Here is a 14,428-nt window from a genome sequence, read left to right as displayed (position 1 = left end):
GGAATAAGTATCAGTATCTTCAGAAAACAACCCACCATTAAAGAGAGTCTAGCTTTAATGCCGCAGACTTTAGGAATTAGTGTCAGTATCTTTAGAGAACACCCCACCATTGAAGAGGATCTAGGCTTAAAGCCTTCTCACACTCACCTTCTAAAGACATGAAAGGCTTAAATTGTGAAATAATGACAAAAAATATAGGTTTGGAGCATATGATGGTCAAGGTCCCATGAGCAACATGTTACTTGCGAGCTAAACATTGGGTACCACTGTGTTACCTCTTTGCGTGCGTCACCTCAGGCTTACATTGTAGCTGCAAAGGTACAACAAATTGGGGTGGGAATAAGCCACGAGCAGCAATGAGCATGACATGGGGGATCACACATCCGATGGGGTCGGGAAAGCAAACGCAAAGTGGGGCAAATCAGAAGAGGTGGGTTCAGGAAAGAACAGAAGGCCGCTGGAGGTAGCACAGGAGTCACAAGGCAACATTGGAGAGGAATGGGTAAATGTACATCACTAGGAAGCGGGGAGTCAGCTGGGTAGTAAGTATCAGAAGAAAGTATCAAAAGAAAACCATGCACAGAAAAAAGGGATGGAGCAAGGAAGATGCACAGCTGGATTAGTGAGGGCAAAGTGTTAGAGAGGAAGAAAGTTGGCAATGGGGTGGAAAACCGAGTTGCAAGGAAGAGTCCTATTACAAACTTTCTATGGAGTTGCAAGGGGAAAAGGAGAATGCTAGTTAGACTTCTTTAACGTACATATTAGCAAGCCCTTTGACCCCGGTAAAAACATTGGCAATACCTTCCGGTTTAAATGACAGCAAGAACTCACATGCTTGAATGTTCCTTCTAACCACGCCCCGTTCCCCGGCAAAATATTCATAAGATCCCCTAATAAAAACAGCATATATAATTTGTGGTGTAAATTGAGGCCCGTCCCCTTAGTTCATATGATTTTTTTTATTTCTTGTACGAATAATGGATGGAGCTTCAGGTGTAAATGTTAGCAGAAATTCAGAAAATAGCTCAGTAGAACAGAATGCAGAAGAAATGTTGAAAAGCACTCAGGAATAAATGATTGTGACCATCCTTGGCATAAATGACGACATGATCACCTGCCATAAGAGATGACAAGACTTCCTGACAGAAGTGATGGTAGGACACCAAAGATTGTCTGGAAAGCTAAAAAAAAGTTATAGAAATTGTGCCCAGGGTATTTACAGTACTTTAGAAGGGCTTTCTCGTACAAGACTCTTAACAGGCTCACAAATATTTGACCACATCTCTCAGCAACTGAAGGCACTGAACTGGCTCCATTATGAGGCCAAAGTCCAGCCCAAACTGGCCTGTATCACACACAAATTACTACACACGAATTCCCCTACATATCTTGCCAAGAAACTCTTAGTATCTGGGGAGTCAGAAACTCCCGGTCCGCCAGAGACCTTGTGCCCCAACCTTCCCGCTTCCATAAGGATAAAACCTATAACGTGCCGTCTCTGGGGCTGCACCTAGAACATGGAACTCGCTGCCGTCCTCCATCAGAAGAGTCCCTTCTCTGTCAACCTTTAAAAAGGCAGCTAAAACATTCCTAATGAGCAAATTCCTCCCATAATTCTCTTTTACCGCACACTCTTCTCTGCGGAATTGCTCTGGTTATCCTGAAAAATCTCTTGTCTGCTTGGGTGCTCCTATTCTTTGTACTGATTTTTTATTCCCTCTTATGTAATTATGGACTCTCTCTGCATTTTGCTGACGTGCCACCCCTCATATGTAATTGCTGGTTTTCACTGCATTTGGCTGACTTGTCGCCCCTCTGATTATTGTATATACCCTGGTTCTGTCCGAATTTAGCCACTTCCCTCTATCCCTAGCCTGTTGTTTCTTCATGTGTCAAAACTGTATACAATGTGTTATCCATGTAAAGCGCTCTGATACCCAATCGGGTCACGTTCGCACTCTATAAAACCTTAAATAAATAAAATAGCAATGAAAACGTAGGTTCTGAAACATGTAGCATACATGTAATAAGCAAATTAATATGTGTATACTTTTAGTGTAAGGTTGAGTACTAGGGCATTTAAATCCACTGTTTTTAAGGGGTGCGTTTCCACTAATGGGCATTTTTAGGCACAGAAAACTATTTTTACTCTTTGGAAAACGACTTCCATGTTTGTAGAGTGGCACAGAGACGAGTTATTTTCTTTGCTATGTACAATTGCCTCTAAAAAGCGTCAAAAGTGATATTGTGAGTTACAATCGATGTGTTTGCGCCATAGGGAGGCCCTAGGAGAAGATCCCAATGCGAAGGAAGAAGTGAAAGAAGCCCCGAGAAGGAGTCACAAGCAGATAGAAGACAGCCAACAGGTGAGGCCACAGCTGGGCTGAGAATAGGAGAAAAGGGGTTGAATACAATGGACCTGGCATCATAGAAGCAGCCCGCGTGTGGCGAGGGTCTTGTAGTGCTTCTGTGAGGCCTTCTCTTGAGGTAATCGGGCAACAAGTGGTTATGGGCAAGTATCGTGAGTGAATGCTGTCAATTACCATTGGTGTCCCAATGCCACTGATACTCCAGGTTGTATCACCAAGTAACTCCAGATGTCAACGTGACAGGAGCAAAGTGTTCATTAAGGCTTTCCGTAGGAATTAGTAGGGATTAGAAACTTGGATACAGAGACTCTCATACAGCAGGAGACAATAAGTAACTTACAGTATATTCAAAGTAAAGCCAACGCTAGTACTTCAAAGAAGAAAGGGAATTGTAATAAAAGATGAAGTGGGCAGTTAAAACTATGATAAAGGAAGAGCTAGCCACAAAAAGGAAGCATCGACAACCAACATCTTCATGCCCTTCACTTTCTTTGGAAACAATTCTTCTCAAGACTGACTGTTATTTACTATGTTCCCTGATTGTGTTTTACCATTTGTTTTCTCTCCTCTCTGCCCCTCGCTCCTACTCAGAGCATAATAATTCTCCCTACTGTACTTAAAAATCCAAATTCAAATAGTTATCTTTCCATGAAAATACTTTGCATTGTGTGAGGATTTTGAAAGGTTCACAATAATTCAGTGTTAGAGAGTCATGCTCATAAGATAAAGGGGTAAGATTTACTAAACACTGGTTGAATTTTGTGGCCAGTATTGTTGTGACCTGTTTGGTATTGTGCTTACCGGCCTATGTGCTCATAGGTCTGTGTGCAACATGCTGAATCGAAGTGACATGCAATTCGCCCTACTTCATATATAATGATGAGGTAGGCCCCAAATTGTGACTCTCTATGATTTGGTACCATCACAGAGATGGGAGGCCCTCTGGGGTCAGCAGACACAATGTCTGTGATCCCTTATAAAACAAGCATTGAAAATGCAATAGGTCTTGCCTTTCATTTAGGTTAAAGCCATTTGCTTTGCTAATGGTATTGTATAGCAAAGCAAATGGCTTTAACTTAATAAATGGCGAGACCTATTGCATTTTTAAACGTTCATAACATCCTGGCACCATATATCAGAACAATCATAAATTGATCTGTAACTGAGGGAGTGATTCTGTAGCCCAAAATGGTGGCGGGTAACGCCGGCATCCAAGAAGCCATATCCGGCTGGAGATAAGAGGCTGGGTGATATGGTGGTTCTGCATCTGAAAGGAACATGGAGGTTGTGTTCATACCAGCACCACAAAGTATTGATCAGCTTTACATTCTGGAAACTTTTAAAAAAACTGTCTGTGCCCATTAGAGGAAACTCGGCTGCATTTAGCAAACACTTTCCCATTTGGAAAGGAGATCAGAAAGTGCTCCTCTGGAACACTGCCTGCGGCCAAATGCGACAGCTGTCATGATTCGTAAAGGGGAAGACCCATGACCCACGAGACAGTTCCTACTTTGAGAATCAGATGCCACCCACTGCGACGTCTCTGTAACTTACCAAAGGTTTATGACCACAGTTGAGTTACAAACCATTGATACGTTCCTCCCTGAATCACAGATGGTAGGGTGGCATCCATTTTCATGTCCTCTCCTAGTTGCAGTTATGGCTACGTTGCAAAACCCCTTTTACAAGACTCTTCCTACTAGTAAAAGAGCTTTTGTAAATAGTATTTGTGGACCCAAACCTGTGATTTGAAGAATCTCAGGCTATGCAACCATGAAGTACCGATGTTCATCATCAGGCCTCTAATTGTATCTGGAGAATGATGGTAACACCATGTCGAAGCCAAGCATGGCAAAAAAACTCCTTCCATGGAATGTCATTCCTTCTCTAGCAGGCACCATCACAGTTGTATTCCCACCACTTTTGCAAAGGAGCTGTTAAGAGGAAAATGTGGGCATTCTAATCAGCCAAACCTGACAGGGAGAACCTAGGCTGGCTGCTTGCGTGGAAGTAGGTTGGGTGAGGTTCACATTTCCTAAAACATTACCGCAGTCTCTTTCTCAAAGGGTTCATTGCCTCTGGGTCACAGTAAAAAAGATGGTCCTTCAACCCCTCAAATTATCTCCACCAATCTTATAGCGATCATTGAGGGGTGGAGGAGGACATGTCTTAGACAAATGTAGGGTTACAAAAAAAGACCTTCGGTCGAACTGGACAGGTGATTGAGGTTTTCCGTGCATGTAAACAGACCCATTGGGACGCGATATGTCCTGGTTGCTTTGAAATACGAACAGTTAATGTAGGGTTACAGCTATGATGTTTCTTATTTTTCCTTGCCCTCACTTCTCCTCGCCCTCTTCAGTATCCCTTTTCTCCTTTCCCTCTACTCCTTTCCTTCCTACCCTCTATTTTTCGCACATTCTCACTGCTACCTTCTTGCCTTCCCTCATAACTGTCCTCCTTGTACATCCCCTTCCCTCTCGCCCAAGCCCTTGCTCTTCCATGACATCTCCATCTTCAGTTCTCTCTCTGTTTTTCCTCCTCTGTCTTTGCACTATTCCCGCATCCTGCTGTGTCCGGTGGGGTGCTGGAGGCAAGAGCTGTACAGCTTCACAGGTGGGGACAAGCGCGCCCATGTGTCGGTGTGTACAGTAGGTATGTATTACTGTTTGTGTTGGGAGGTGGCCAATTAAACACAAGAGATAAATCACCTGGTGAGATAAAGGAGGGATGCCAAGGGTGATGGAAGGAAGGGAGACAGAGAAAAGGAAGAGAGGGATGGAAGAGAGAGTGGGAGAAAGAGGGGGCAAGCGGCAAGAGAGGGATGGAGGAGATGAGACAGCAAGAGAACGTGGGCTGAGTGGGAACAGGGAGGGGAGGTGTGGAGGAGCAGGGCGAGAAGGGGCGATCGCGGAGACAGCAGAGGAGAGAGAGGGAACAGAAGGGGGGGGGGAGAGGGAGAGAGAGGAGGCAAGAAGAAAGACTGAGAGGAAGAGGGAACATATATAGAGATAGGAGGCAAGAAGAGGGAGAGGGGACAAACAGAGAGAGAGAGAGGAGGCAAGAAGAACGACAGAGGGGGAGGGAAAAATAGAGAGAAAGAGAGAGAGAGGGAGAGAGGAGGCAAAAAAGAGAGATAGGGAACATACTGAGAGAGAGAGAGAGGGCAACAAAGAGGGAGAGGGAACATACAGAGAGAGGAGGGAAGAAGAAAGACTGAGAGGGAGAGGGAACATACAGAGAGGGGTGCAAGGCAGAGAGTGGGGACGGAAGGGAAAGAAGAACAGCCAAGTCGGAAAGTGAAAGGCCAGGACGTCTAAAAACGCTGCGGGGCTGGGGGGGGGGGGGGGGGGGGGGGGGGGGGGGGGGGGGGGGTGGTTGGCAGGGAGGGGGAGGAAAGAACAGCTGTGAGAGAGCAGGGCGGGGTGAAGCAAGAGAGGGGAGAGAGATAAAGAAAACAAGCATTGGCATAGCCAATAGGTCTCTGTTTAGGGACCTTATAAGTATTTAGTTATGCAACACAATATCCTCGGCTGCAACAACATCAACTGTTGCATGGCTAAACACTTATAAGGTCCCAAAGGTGAGACCTATTGGCTATGCCAATGCTTGTATATTATAGATTCTCTTTCCAACATTTGCATATCCAAGTAGACGTTTCTGGTTTATTGCTGGCATCCTGCCTTGCTAATTAAACTATTGGCATTTATTTGGAATTCTAAAGTCTAGCTTTGAAAAAAATTGCATGTCTGCTCAAAGTTTATAGCATCCTGCCTGCTTCTTCCCTTCTCCACGCTATCCTGTCTTCACCCACCCTTGTCCTAATCCTCACTAAGGATAAATGTACAGAATGTAATTTAAAAGTGAAGAGAGAAAGAGATCCATCTATCTATCTATCTGTGTGTGTGTGTGAGCAGCAACTTGTGACACACATAGGCGTATAAATCAATGAAAAGCAGCCAACCAATTGAAACGTTAACTCTTTTCAGTGCGAATGGTTTCTTTAGATATGTTAAAATAATTCTGCCATTCATCTTCTGCGATCTTCGGTTTTTCCGAACTTGGCAGCTTGTAATAAGAAGTTGAAAAAAGATGGCGAAGAGGGGCTTTCGGCGGCATTTGCATTTTATGGCACCTATTTCTATGCCATACTGAGCTATTCTACATAGAGATGAGACGGTCTTTGAGGCACCCCTGCTGTACTTGCATTTGGTAAAACTGCCTTAATGATGTGTTGAGAGGCACCCCCTGTCATTGTTGAAGCCGCCGTGTGGGGGCCTGCGAAGTGTATGGCGGTGGGGGATCAGCGTACACAATTTATCGTGTCTAAAGCCATCCTTTCCTGAGACACAGCCCGGAGACAGAGGATGTTTATTTCAAGGAAGTCTCCGGCCTTCGCGTCTGGGCAGCATTTGGTAAACCAAAGTGCAAATGTTATGAAGCATTTACATATTCAGAAGCATTTAATCCATTGTGCAAGCCTCTCATTGCACGCCGGCGGAATATTGTCTACTGTGTGTATTTTTGGCATCAACATATGCAGGGAGGATGATCCTCGATATCGAAGCCACAAATGAGCGATGTGAAGAAATTGCCACCTTCTTCACCAATAAAGTCTCTAAAATTGATCAATCCTTCATACAAACCTCAAACACTCCTTCCCTCATAACCTGCCCCCTTCTACTTCCCTTGACCACGCAGAAAGAGCTCTGTATAAGGACAAAAAGACTGTCCTCCAGCTTAAAAACGATGCGCACTTGTCCGACTTTGAGTGGAATGGTGGAAAACAAGGTCTTCAAGATAATTTCAAATTTAAAACCTTCCTCCCGCACCATGGACCCCCTCCCTTCCACAATCATAAAAGAACTCAACCACACCATCTCCCCTTTCTAGACAAAAATCATCAACACCTCTCTCACCTCAGGCTGTGTCCCAGACTCCCTTCAACTAGGACAAATCACGCCCATGCTCAAGAAACCTGGGGCCGACCCTAATGATTTGAACAACCTCAGACCTATCTCAAACCTCCCATTCCTTGCAAAAACATTGGAGTCATGTGTTCTCCACCAACTCAATAATCACATTGATGAGTTCAACCTCCTCGACACCTTTCAATCGGGATTCAGGAAAGGCTGTAGCACTGAAACAGCCATACTCAACGTCTCGGATGACATTCGCAAAGCCTGAGATGATGGTGATGCCTGCCTACTCATCCTTATTGACCTATCTGCGGCATTCAACACAGTTAATCATCCAGCTCTTCTTGAGACCTTGTCAAAGCGCTCCAGCATAAATGGTACTGTACTAAAATGGTTCACCTCTTTCCTTCAGCCAGCATCGCTCGCAAAAAATTAAAATCAACTCCTGTCTCTCAAAGCCAACAAAAGTCACACTTGGGGTACCACAAGGCTCGATCCTCTCCCCGTCTCTCTTCAATCTCTTCATGGAGCCCCTCACAATCATCTTAAAAAAAGCTGAAGTGAGTTACCACCTTTACGCGGATTACACCTAAATCTATTTCAAAATCAAGTCCCCCGGTGACATTCAACACCTCAATACCACTCTAACCGAGATACAAACTTGGTTCAATGTCAATCACTTAAAGCTCAACCCAGATAAAACGGAATTGATCCTATTCTCTCCAAAAAGCAACCATCGTCCCATCCAAGAGTGGCTCAAGAATCTGGTTGCACTAAACTGCCCCCTCGTTTTATCCGACTCAGTTAAGTCTCTAGGCATCACCCTTGACAAGAACCTATCAATGGAGGCCCACATCAAAAACTCTGCAAAAAGTGCTCTTTTCTCTCTAAAACACCTCAAGAAATTGAAACCTTTTCTTCCCCATGATGACCTCAAGACAGTCGTTCAATCCCTGGTTCTCTCTAAAATCAACTACGGGAACGCCATCCTTACAGGGACTCCTAAAGCTCACCTAGCCCCTCTAAGGGCAGTGCTGAACATGGCCGCTCAACTTGTCTCTGGAGTAAAAAGATTTGAACATATCAATCTAGCTTTCAACTCCCCCAAATAGCTTCCCATGGAAGGGAAATGTATTTACAAGATGGCCTGCATAACACCCAAAACCCTCAACTCTCCGGCCCCCAACTACCTGAACAACCAACTGGTAAGAGCAGGCCAAGCCAGAACACTGAGAAGCTCCAACTCACTCCTTCTCATTCTGCCAAAAATGAAAAAGAAAACCACCAAATAGCGATCGTTTTCTGGCAACACTCACAGGATATGGAACGCTCTCCCGGGAGTCCTCAGATGTAACCCCTCCTTCTCCTGTTTCAAAAGGGACCTCAAACTCCATCTCCTTAACAAATACTTTCCTGAACAACGTCAATCTAACCTAGACCTCAATACTCCGGGTTGACTCCCATTCAAGAATTGTTGGTGAACGGACTATGCTAATCACCTTGTTTTTCTTTTTTTCTCTCCCCCTCCGCTGCACAGTTATTTACTGTTCATGCTGTATTATCCGTGGTTTGCTTACTTACTGTCAGCCTTCTAGGTAATGTAAGGCCCTTCTGTTTTTCACAATGTTTATGTGAAGCGCTCGGATACCTACGGGTCTAGCTAGCGCTATACAAAACTTTTAAAATAAATAAATAAAAGGGTGCAGTGTGGGACCCATGGTGAATGTGGTTGTTAAGTAATGTTTCGGCTGAGATAACATTGTAAAGACTGAAGCATGGATAGTTCAAAACATGCGCAATAACAAAATGTGAACAATGCGCATATAGTAGTTGCTGCAACAAAATCTACAAAACTGGTCTCTACTCTACAAGAAGAGACCGCTCTGAGATCTGTCTCCCCATTCCACATTTGTGGCTGCTGCTATAAGTGGCATCTACAGACGCGAGTCGCACAGGAGAAAAGAAAGGCGCGTGGTCGCCACTAAGAAAGTTAAAGCGCTTCATGGCGTGGGGCCCAAAAGAACAAGCGTTCCTATTCAGCTGGAGATCTTTTGCTAGCGTGCAGTCACTGGGGTGGACTTCACTATTTTTTAATAAGCTACTCACTTGCAAACTCTTGGTGTGAAGGTCCTTATTACATTTTGTACACATTTCCCAAGTTGCTGTCTCAAACTGCCTTGAGATGCCCCTGCTTTTCATAAATACCGTTTACAATAGCAGCTCCATCAAAATCGTTCGGCACATCCTAAAGCACTATGCAGAGAACATCGGTGACGGAAAGCGCCAGGAGTTCCGGGAGAGTGAACAGAAGCGCATCATTGAGCTCCTTGAACATTTCTAAAGGGCTTGTGGGAGCACTGACGGGTTTTAAACTGTTGATCAAGCTGCAGAGTTGTGACTGCCTCATGAATCCCTCTGACTTAAATTATAGGTAGTGTTGACCCTTGCCACCACGATGACTTTTATAGGAAAAAACAACCACATGTTAAGTTTGGAAATTGTTTGACTACAAGGAGAAATAGTTTTTTTAGCCACTTCTATATATTTTGCCCCTCAGCCCCTTTGATCGATCCTGGCTCGATACGCAGCCTTCTCCTAGCTACCCATTGCACAAGGATTGTGGCATTCTGGACAGTCTTTTTTAGTGAAGATACTTTGAGAGACACTTTTCCCAATGTACAACTCTTGTCTCCCTTATGAGAGCATCTGAGCGCCAGGCTGATGCAAGCTACAGTTCTTCAAGAAAGTCACCAATTTGTTTACTGGATAGAAAGACAGAGCACTGAGCCCTAAGGACTGTTGGCACCGGTGCTTCTATCCTTAATTCCAGGTTGTCAAGAATTGATGCTGCTTTTGTTATTGGAAGCTTTTGATGCAAACGTGTGGATGGCACTGTCAGAATTAGCCAAATGATTTAAAATGCTAAGATCTGGGAATGTGTAATATATATTGACATGACAGCAGTTGCTGGGTCACGTTTGTGCTTGTAAAGAGATGGTCAGCCGAAATAAGAATAGAGATATCGGGTGAAGTTCAAAATTAATAAGTTTCTTATAAAATTGCTTATTTCCTGTTGTTGAAAAATAAAATGGCCACTAGATGTCCCCAGAGCACTATCTTATTCCGTCAATACCGTGCCAAGTCAAAGTGTGGACGGGCGGCTGTGTGTCTGAAGGCTTTCCTGAGAGGCTATGGAGGTGGATTGATGTAGCAACACACACTCACGGCGAGAGCAGCCACCCGCAGCGTTTCCCTTGTGGGAACGAGTGTGATAATAGCTAACATATGATGCCGCTCGCTCCCGCGAGGGAATCGCCAAATGCGCACGAGTGGCAATTGAAACCAATGCAAAACATGCACGAGTTTCAAGCAAAGTCCTGAGTGATGGCAAAAGGTCCCTTCCTATTCCGCGCTTGCGCGCTGCTAGGCGAGCCCTAAAGAGGTGAGATAAAGAGGTAGTCGGCGCGAGGAGAGAATCAGAGCAAAGCAGAGTCAGAGGAAAGACTACACAATTGGAAGGGTGAAAGGGACACAAACTGGCAGTGGACGAGAGCGAGGAGATAGAAATGAAAGCAATGAGCTTGAACAGGAGGCAGTGAGAAAGGCCGTCTGCAGGGGGAGTGATAGAGGAAGAGATAATGGCGAGATCAGTGGACGCAAAGTGTGAAGACGATACACTGAGGACAAATGAGTGTGTGGCAAAGGAGCAGAGAGTGATGTAAAGTTTACAAAGGAGAACATAGGAGGAAGGGAGAGGTGGAGAAACATGATGCAAAGAAAAGGAGCGAGAAATTGAGGGAGAAATAAAAAGCGAGGGACTAAAGAAACAAGTGTAGGTCTCAACAAAAAGTGGCAAGATCATTTATAAGACGGAGCAGAGAAGGAAGACACAGAGAGTGGCATTGAAAGAAGTGAGACATAAAGAGACAAGCGCGGCCCGTCATGGGACGTGAACGGCTATTTACAGGGCGGACAGAAGATGTGCACGCGGGAACTGCCTTTACTGGCGGCGAAAAAAAAAGTCCCCAGAGTATCACACCGGCAGCAAATCATCCAATCCCACGTGCACATCTTCTGTCTCTCCGCGTGCATGCTTTGGAATCCGTATCGATTCCAAAAGGCTCATCATGGCGAGAACAGCACATGTGCGCTGCTACCGTCAGACGTGACCTAAAAACAACTTTTGTTTTGGAGCCTATTTTCCTTGTCGAAATAGGACTGTCTTTAAAAAAAAAAAAAAACATTCTTTTTTTTGGCTTTGTTTAAAAAAGTTTTTACATGCACAAAGGGTAAAGAGCCCCAAAAGGACCCCTTCCCTTTTGCGAATGGGTTACCACCTCTTTTGGAGTGTTGGTAAAATATCAGTAATTTGTGGCAATATTTCAGTCTCGAAACATTGATACATAGCACACTGATTCAGTATTTGGAAGGGACTCCTACAACATGCTATTTCCAAATTCCAAATCGGTATCCATTTCTAAACCCATTTAGTGATTCAGAAACGTCTGACTCGCTAACTGCATTTAGAATACAGGAAAAGTGCTTTAGCATTCACAAACCCTATGATTTGCGGTTTCAAAGAGTTTGCAAATGCAAATTTGGCCCCAAATATTCACAGTTGTCCATAGATCCAATATCGCCAAGTCAACGTTGAGTTTCATGACATCCTAAAGTGACTGCAACCACTTACCGCTCGCTATATGTTCTTTACCTCCTCTGCGGCATGCAATTTCCTTATAACATCATGTATAATTGAAGATGCAGTCTCTTGGATACTATTTTCTGAAAATGAGTGGTAGCATATTGCAGTCTTTTGACCTGGTTCAGGCATCTCCAACGAGCAGCTCATGAGCTACTAGTAACTCTCCTGTCTCCATTCCAGATTTCGAAGTTAGAAGTTTTTGTTTGGTTGAATTGATTGACAGATGCAGTCACTCACTGCACTCGCCTACAAGGGGATCCCTAATCTCCCTTCAAAGTGCTGGTTGTTGCTGACTGCACAGAGAAACACGGAGTGGCTTCAAAGCCGCCACTACATTTTTCACCGCAATGTGCACCCAACGCTAACCATGGCCCATGGTGGGCTATTAACTTTATATTCTGCACAGACAAGCAATTTATAAAGTACAAACCCTTTACTATGGGGACTGCATAGTTCGTTTCAAAGGAAGGGCTGGTTCCGATTATGCTATTCAAGCTCTTTGCAACCTCAGGATGCCTTTTGTCCATCAGAGATGTTGGGTATGTGTTGTTTTGGTCATTGTCTTTGACCTATTGTAGAACTATTTTCTCCCATTGGGAATAGTTTTTTGCTTAAAGCAACTTAAGTTTGCAGAATTGCGCTCTTCTATTCCAGTCGTTGTTGTACATTGGAAAGTCCCTGCTTATCGTTGCTCGTAAGTAAAAGAACATTTTTCCAAGGTCCCAAATGTTAGCATGGTCTATTCAGCCTGTACAGAGCCTATGAAGGCTTTGTAAGAGGAAGCATCACGGTACATGATTCTGGTGCTGTTAGACTGTCACAACTTTATCAAGGCTTTTATTTTAATGTGTTTTTAATAATCCCTTCAAGGAAAACTAGAATTCAGTGTTGGTGGTGATTTTTGATTGATGCAATGCATTTTTTTGTAGATCTCACTTGTGTGAGCATGCTCTAGTGCATGCACCCTCGCTTGTAAGACTCATGTGTTCTATAATAGGCTTGGAACCCGCCCACTGCATATCATTCGTTTGCAGCATTGTCATTCTTCTTTTCTGATTTCGAATTGCGCAGTGCTTGCCACGCATCACTACTTTTTTTTTGGGTGGCGCATGGACCATGCGCAGATTAATTAATTTAAATTAGTGTTCTTCAGCTGGCCATCCACTGCTCACACAGAGATTCAAGTAATATTTTTTTTACGCTTTGACTTGGTTAACACTGGCCATGTCATACTGCTTTATTATTATTTTTTTTACATTATCCAAGTGCCCTCTTTTTGCATGTTTGTCCCCACTTTTTGCTAAACTGCTGATGTACTTTGACTGAGTGTGCCCTGGGTTCCTGCCAAACAGGTACCCAGGGCCTGCTATGTTCTTTAAACTGCACTAAAACCAAATCCATTGGGCACTCTTTGGCCACAGGTCATTCCCTTGTAAATAGTAGCACAGGTACCAAGAGCACTGTGGCCAGGGAAGGCCTCTAAGGGCTGCAGCACGTATTGTGCCACCCTTAGAGACCCTGTACCTTTACACACACACACACTGCATTTGCAGGCTGTGTTTTTGGTGCAGAACAAAGTGAAGATTCGACATTGCACACATCTCTGTGTGCCATGCCTACAACCCACTGCCCTGGAATAGGTCAGCCACCCCTCTAACTGGGTGCACTATACCAGCGATGAGGGTACAGTTGCATGAGCCCTGTACCCTTACAGTGCCTAGGTCAATTCTTAGACATTTTAAGTGCAGTAATGCCATTACGTGTATATCGTGCTGGGACTTTGTCATTACGAACTCCACAGTACCATAATGGCTTTACTGAAAACTGAGAAGTTTGGTATCAAACTTCTCAGCACATAAAACCCACATTGATGCCAGTGTGGGATTTAATAAAGAATGCACTCAGAGGGCATCTTAGAGATGCCCCCTGAAAAACGACCTAACACTAGTGTCCAGGCTGAGTGGCTGCTCGCCAGCTCCCACCACCAGACATGTTTCTGGACCCCTGGGTCAAGAGCCTGCTGTTCTCTGGGGTCTGAAACAATAAGCATCCTGGGACGAGGTGCCAAGCCTCCTCCCCCAGGATGGGCAGGGTCCACGAGGGGAAAGCTTTGCAGGCTTACCGCCTTTGTGAGCTACCCCAGGCCTTTGCTGCTTCCAGCAACTTGCTCCCACCGGTTCTGACCCCCACTTTAGGAGGGAGAATCGGCAGGAAAACCAATTGAGGAAGGGAGGTGTGCCCACATTTGCCAATCCCACCCCTCCAGATGGGGGGACACAGCCAGAGGCTCCCCTCCCACTGGAGGGTGTCATAATAGGGGTGTACCCACCCCAAGGAAAGGACCCATTGTCCCAACCTTTACTTACTTGTAACTTCCCTAAATTTAGTATTTAGGGGCAACCCTGAACCTTGCCTCCGCAGACAAAAACTGACCAAGA

The 14,428-nt window shown here is 44.7% G+C and overlaps 1 protein-coding gene across 1 annotated transcript in view; it reads left to right on the top strand.

Annotated features, from left to right (window-relative positions):
• The window catches only part of LOC147709519 (dynein regulatory complex protein 1-like), a 546,368-nt gene that overhangs the window by 84,434 nt on the left and 447,506 nt on the right, over window positions 1-14,428 (top strand). The window contains exon 2 of the mRNA XM_086926016.1: window positions 2,279-2,366. Within this exon, the coding sequence (XP_086782142.1) occupies window positions 2,279-2,366 (88 nt within the window). The remainder of the gene's footprint in view (window positions 1-2,278; window positions 2,367-14,428) is intronic.

This window comes from Lissotriton vulgaris, chromosome 6 (genome assembly GCF_964263255.1).
Source record: "Lissotriton vulgaris chromosome 6, aLisVul1.2, whole genome shotgun sequence".
NCBI classification, from domain to species: domain Eukaryota; kingdom Metazoa; phylum Chordata; class Amphibia; order Caudata; family Salamandridae; genus Lissotriton; species Lissotriton vulgaris.
Note: the sequence above shows the minus strand (reverse complement) of the source record. Positions and strands in the feature narration are given on the sequence as shown.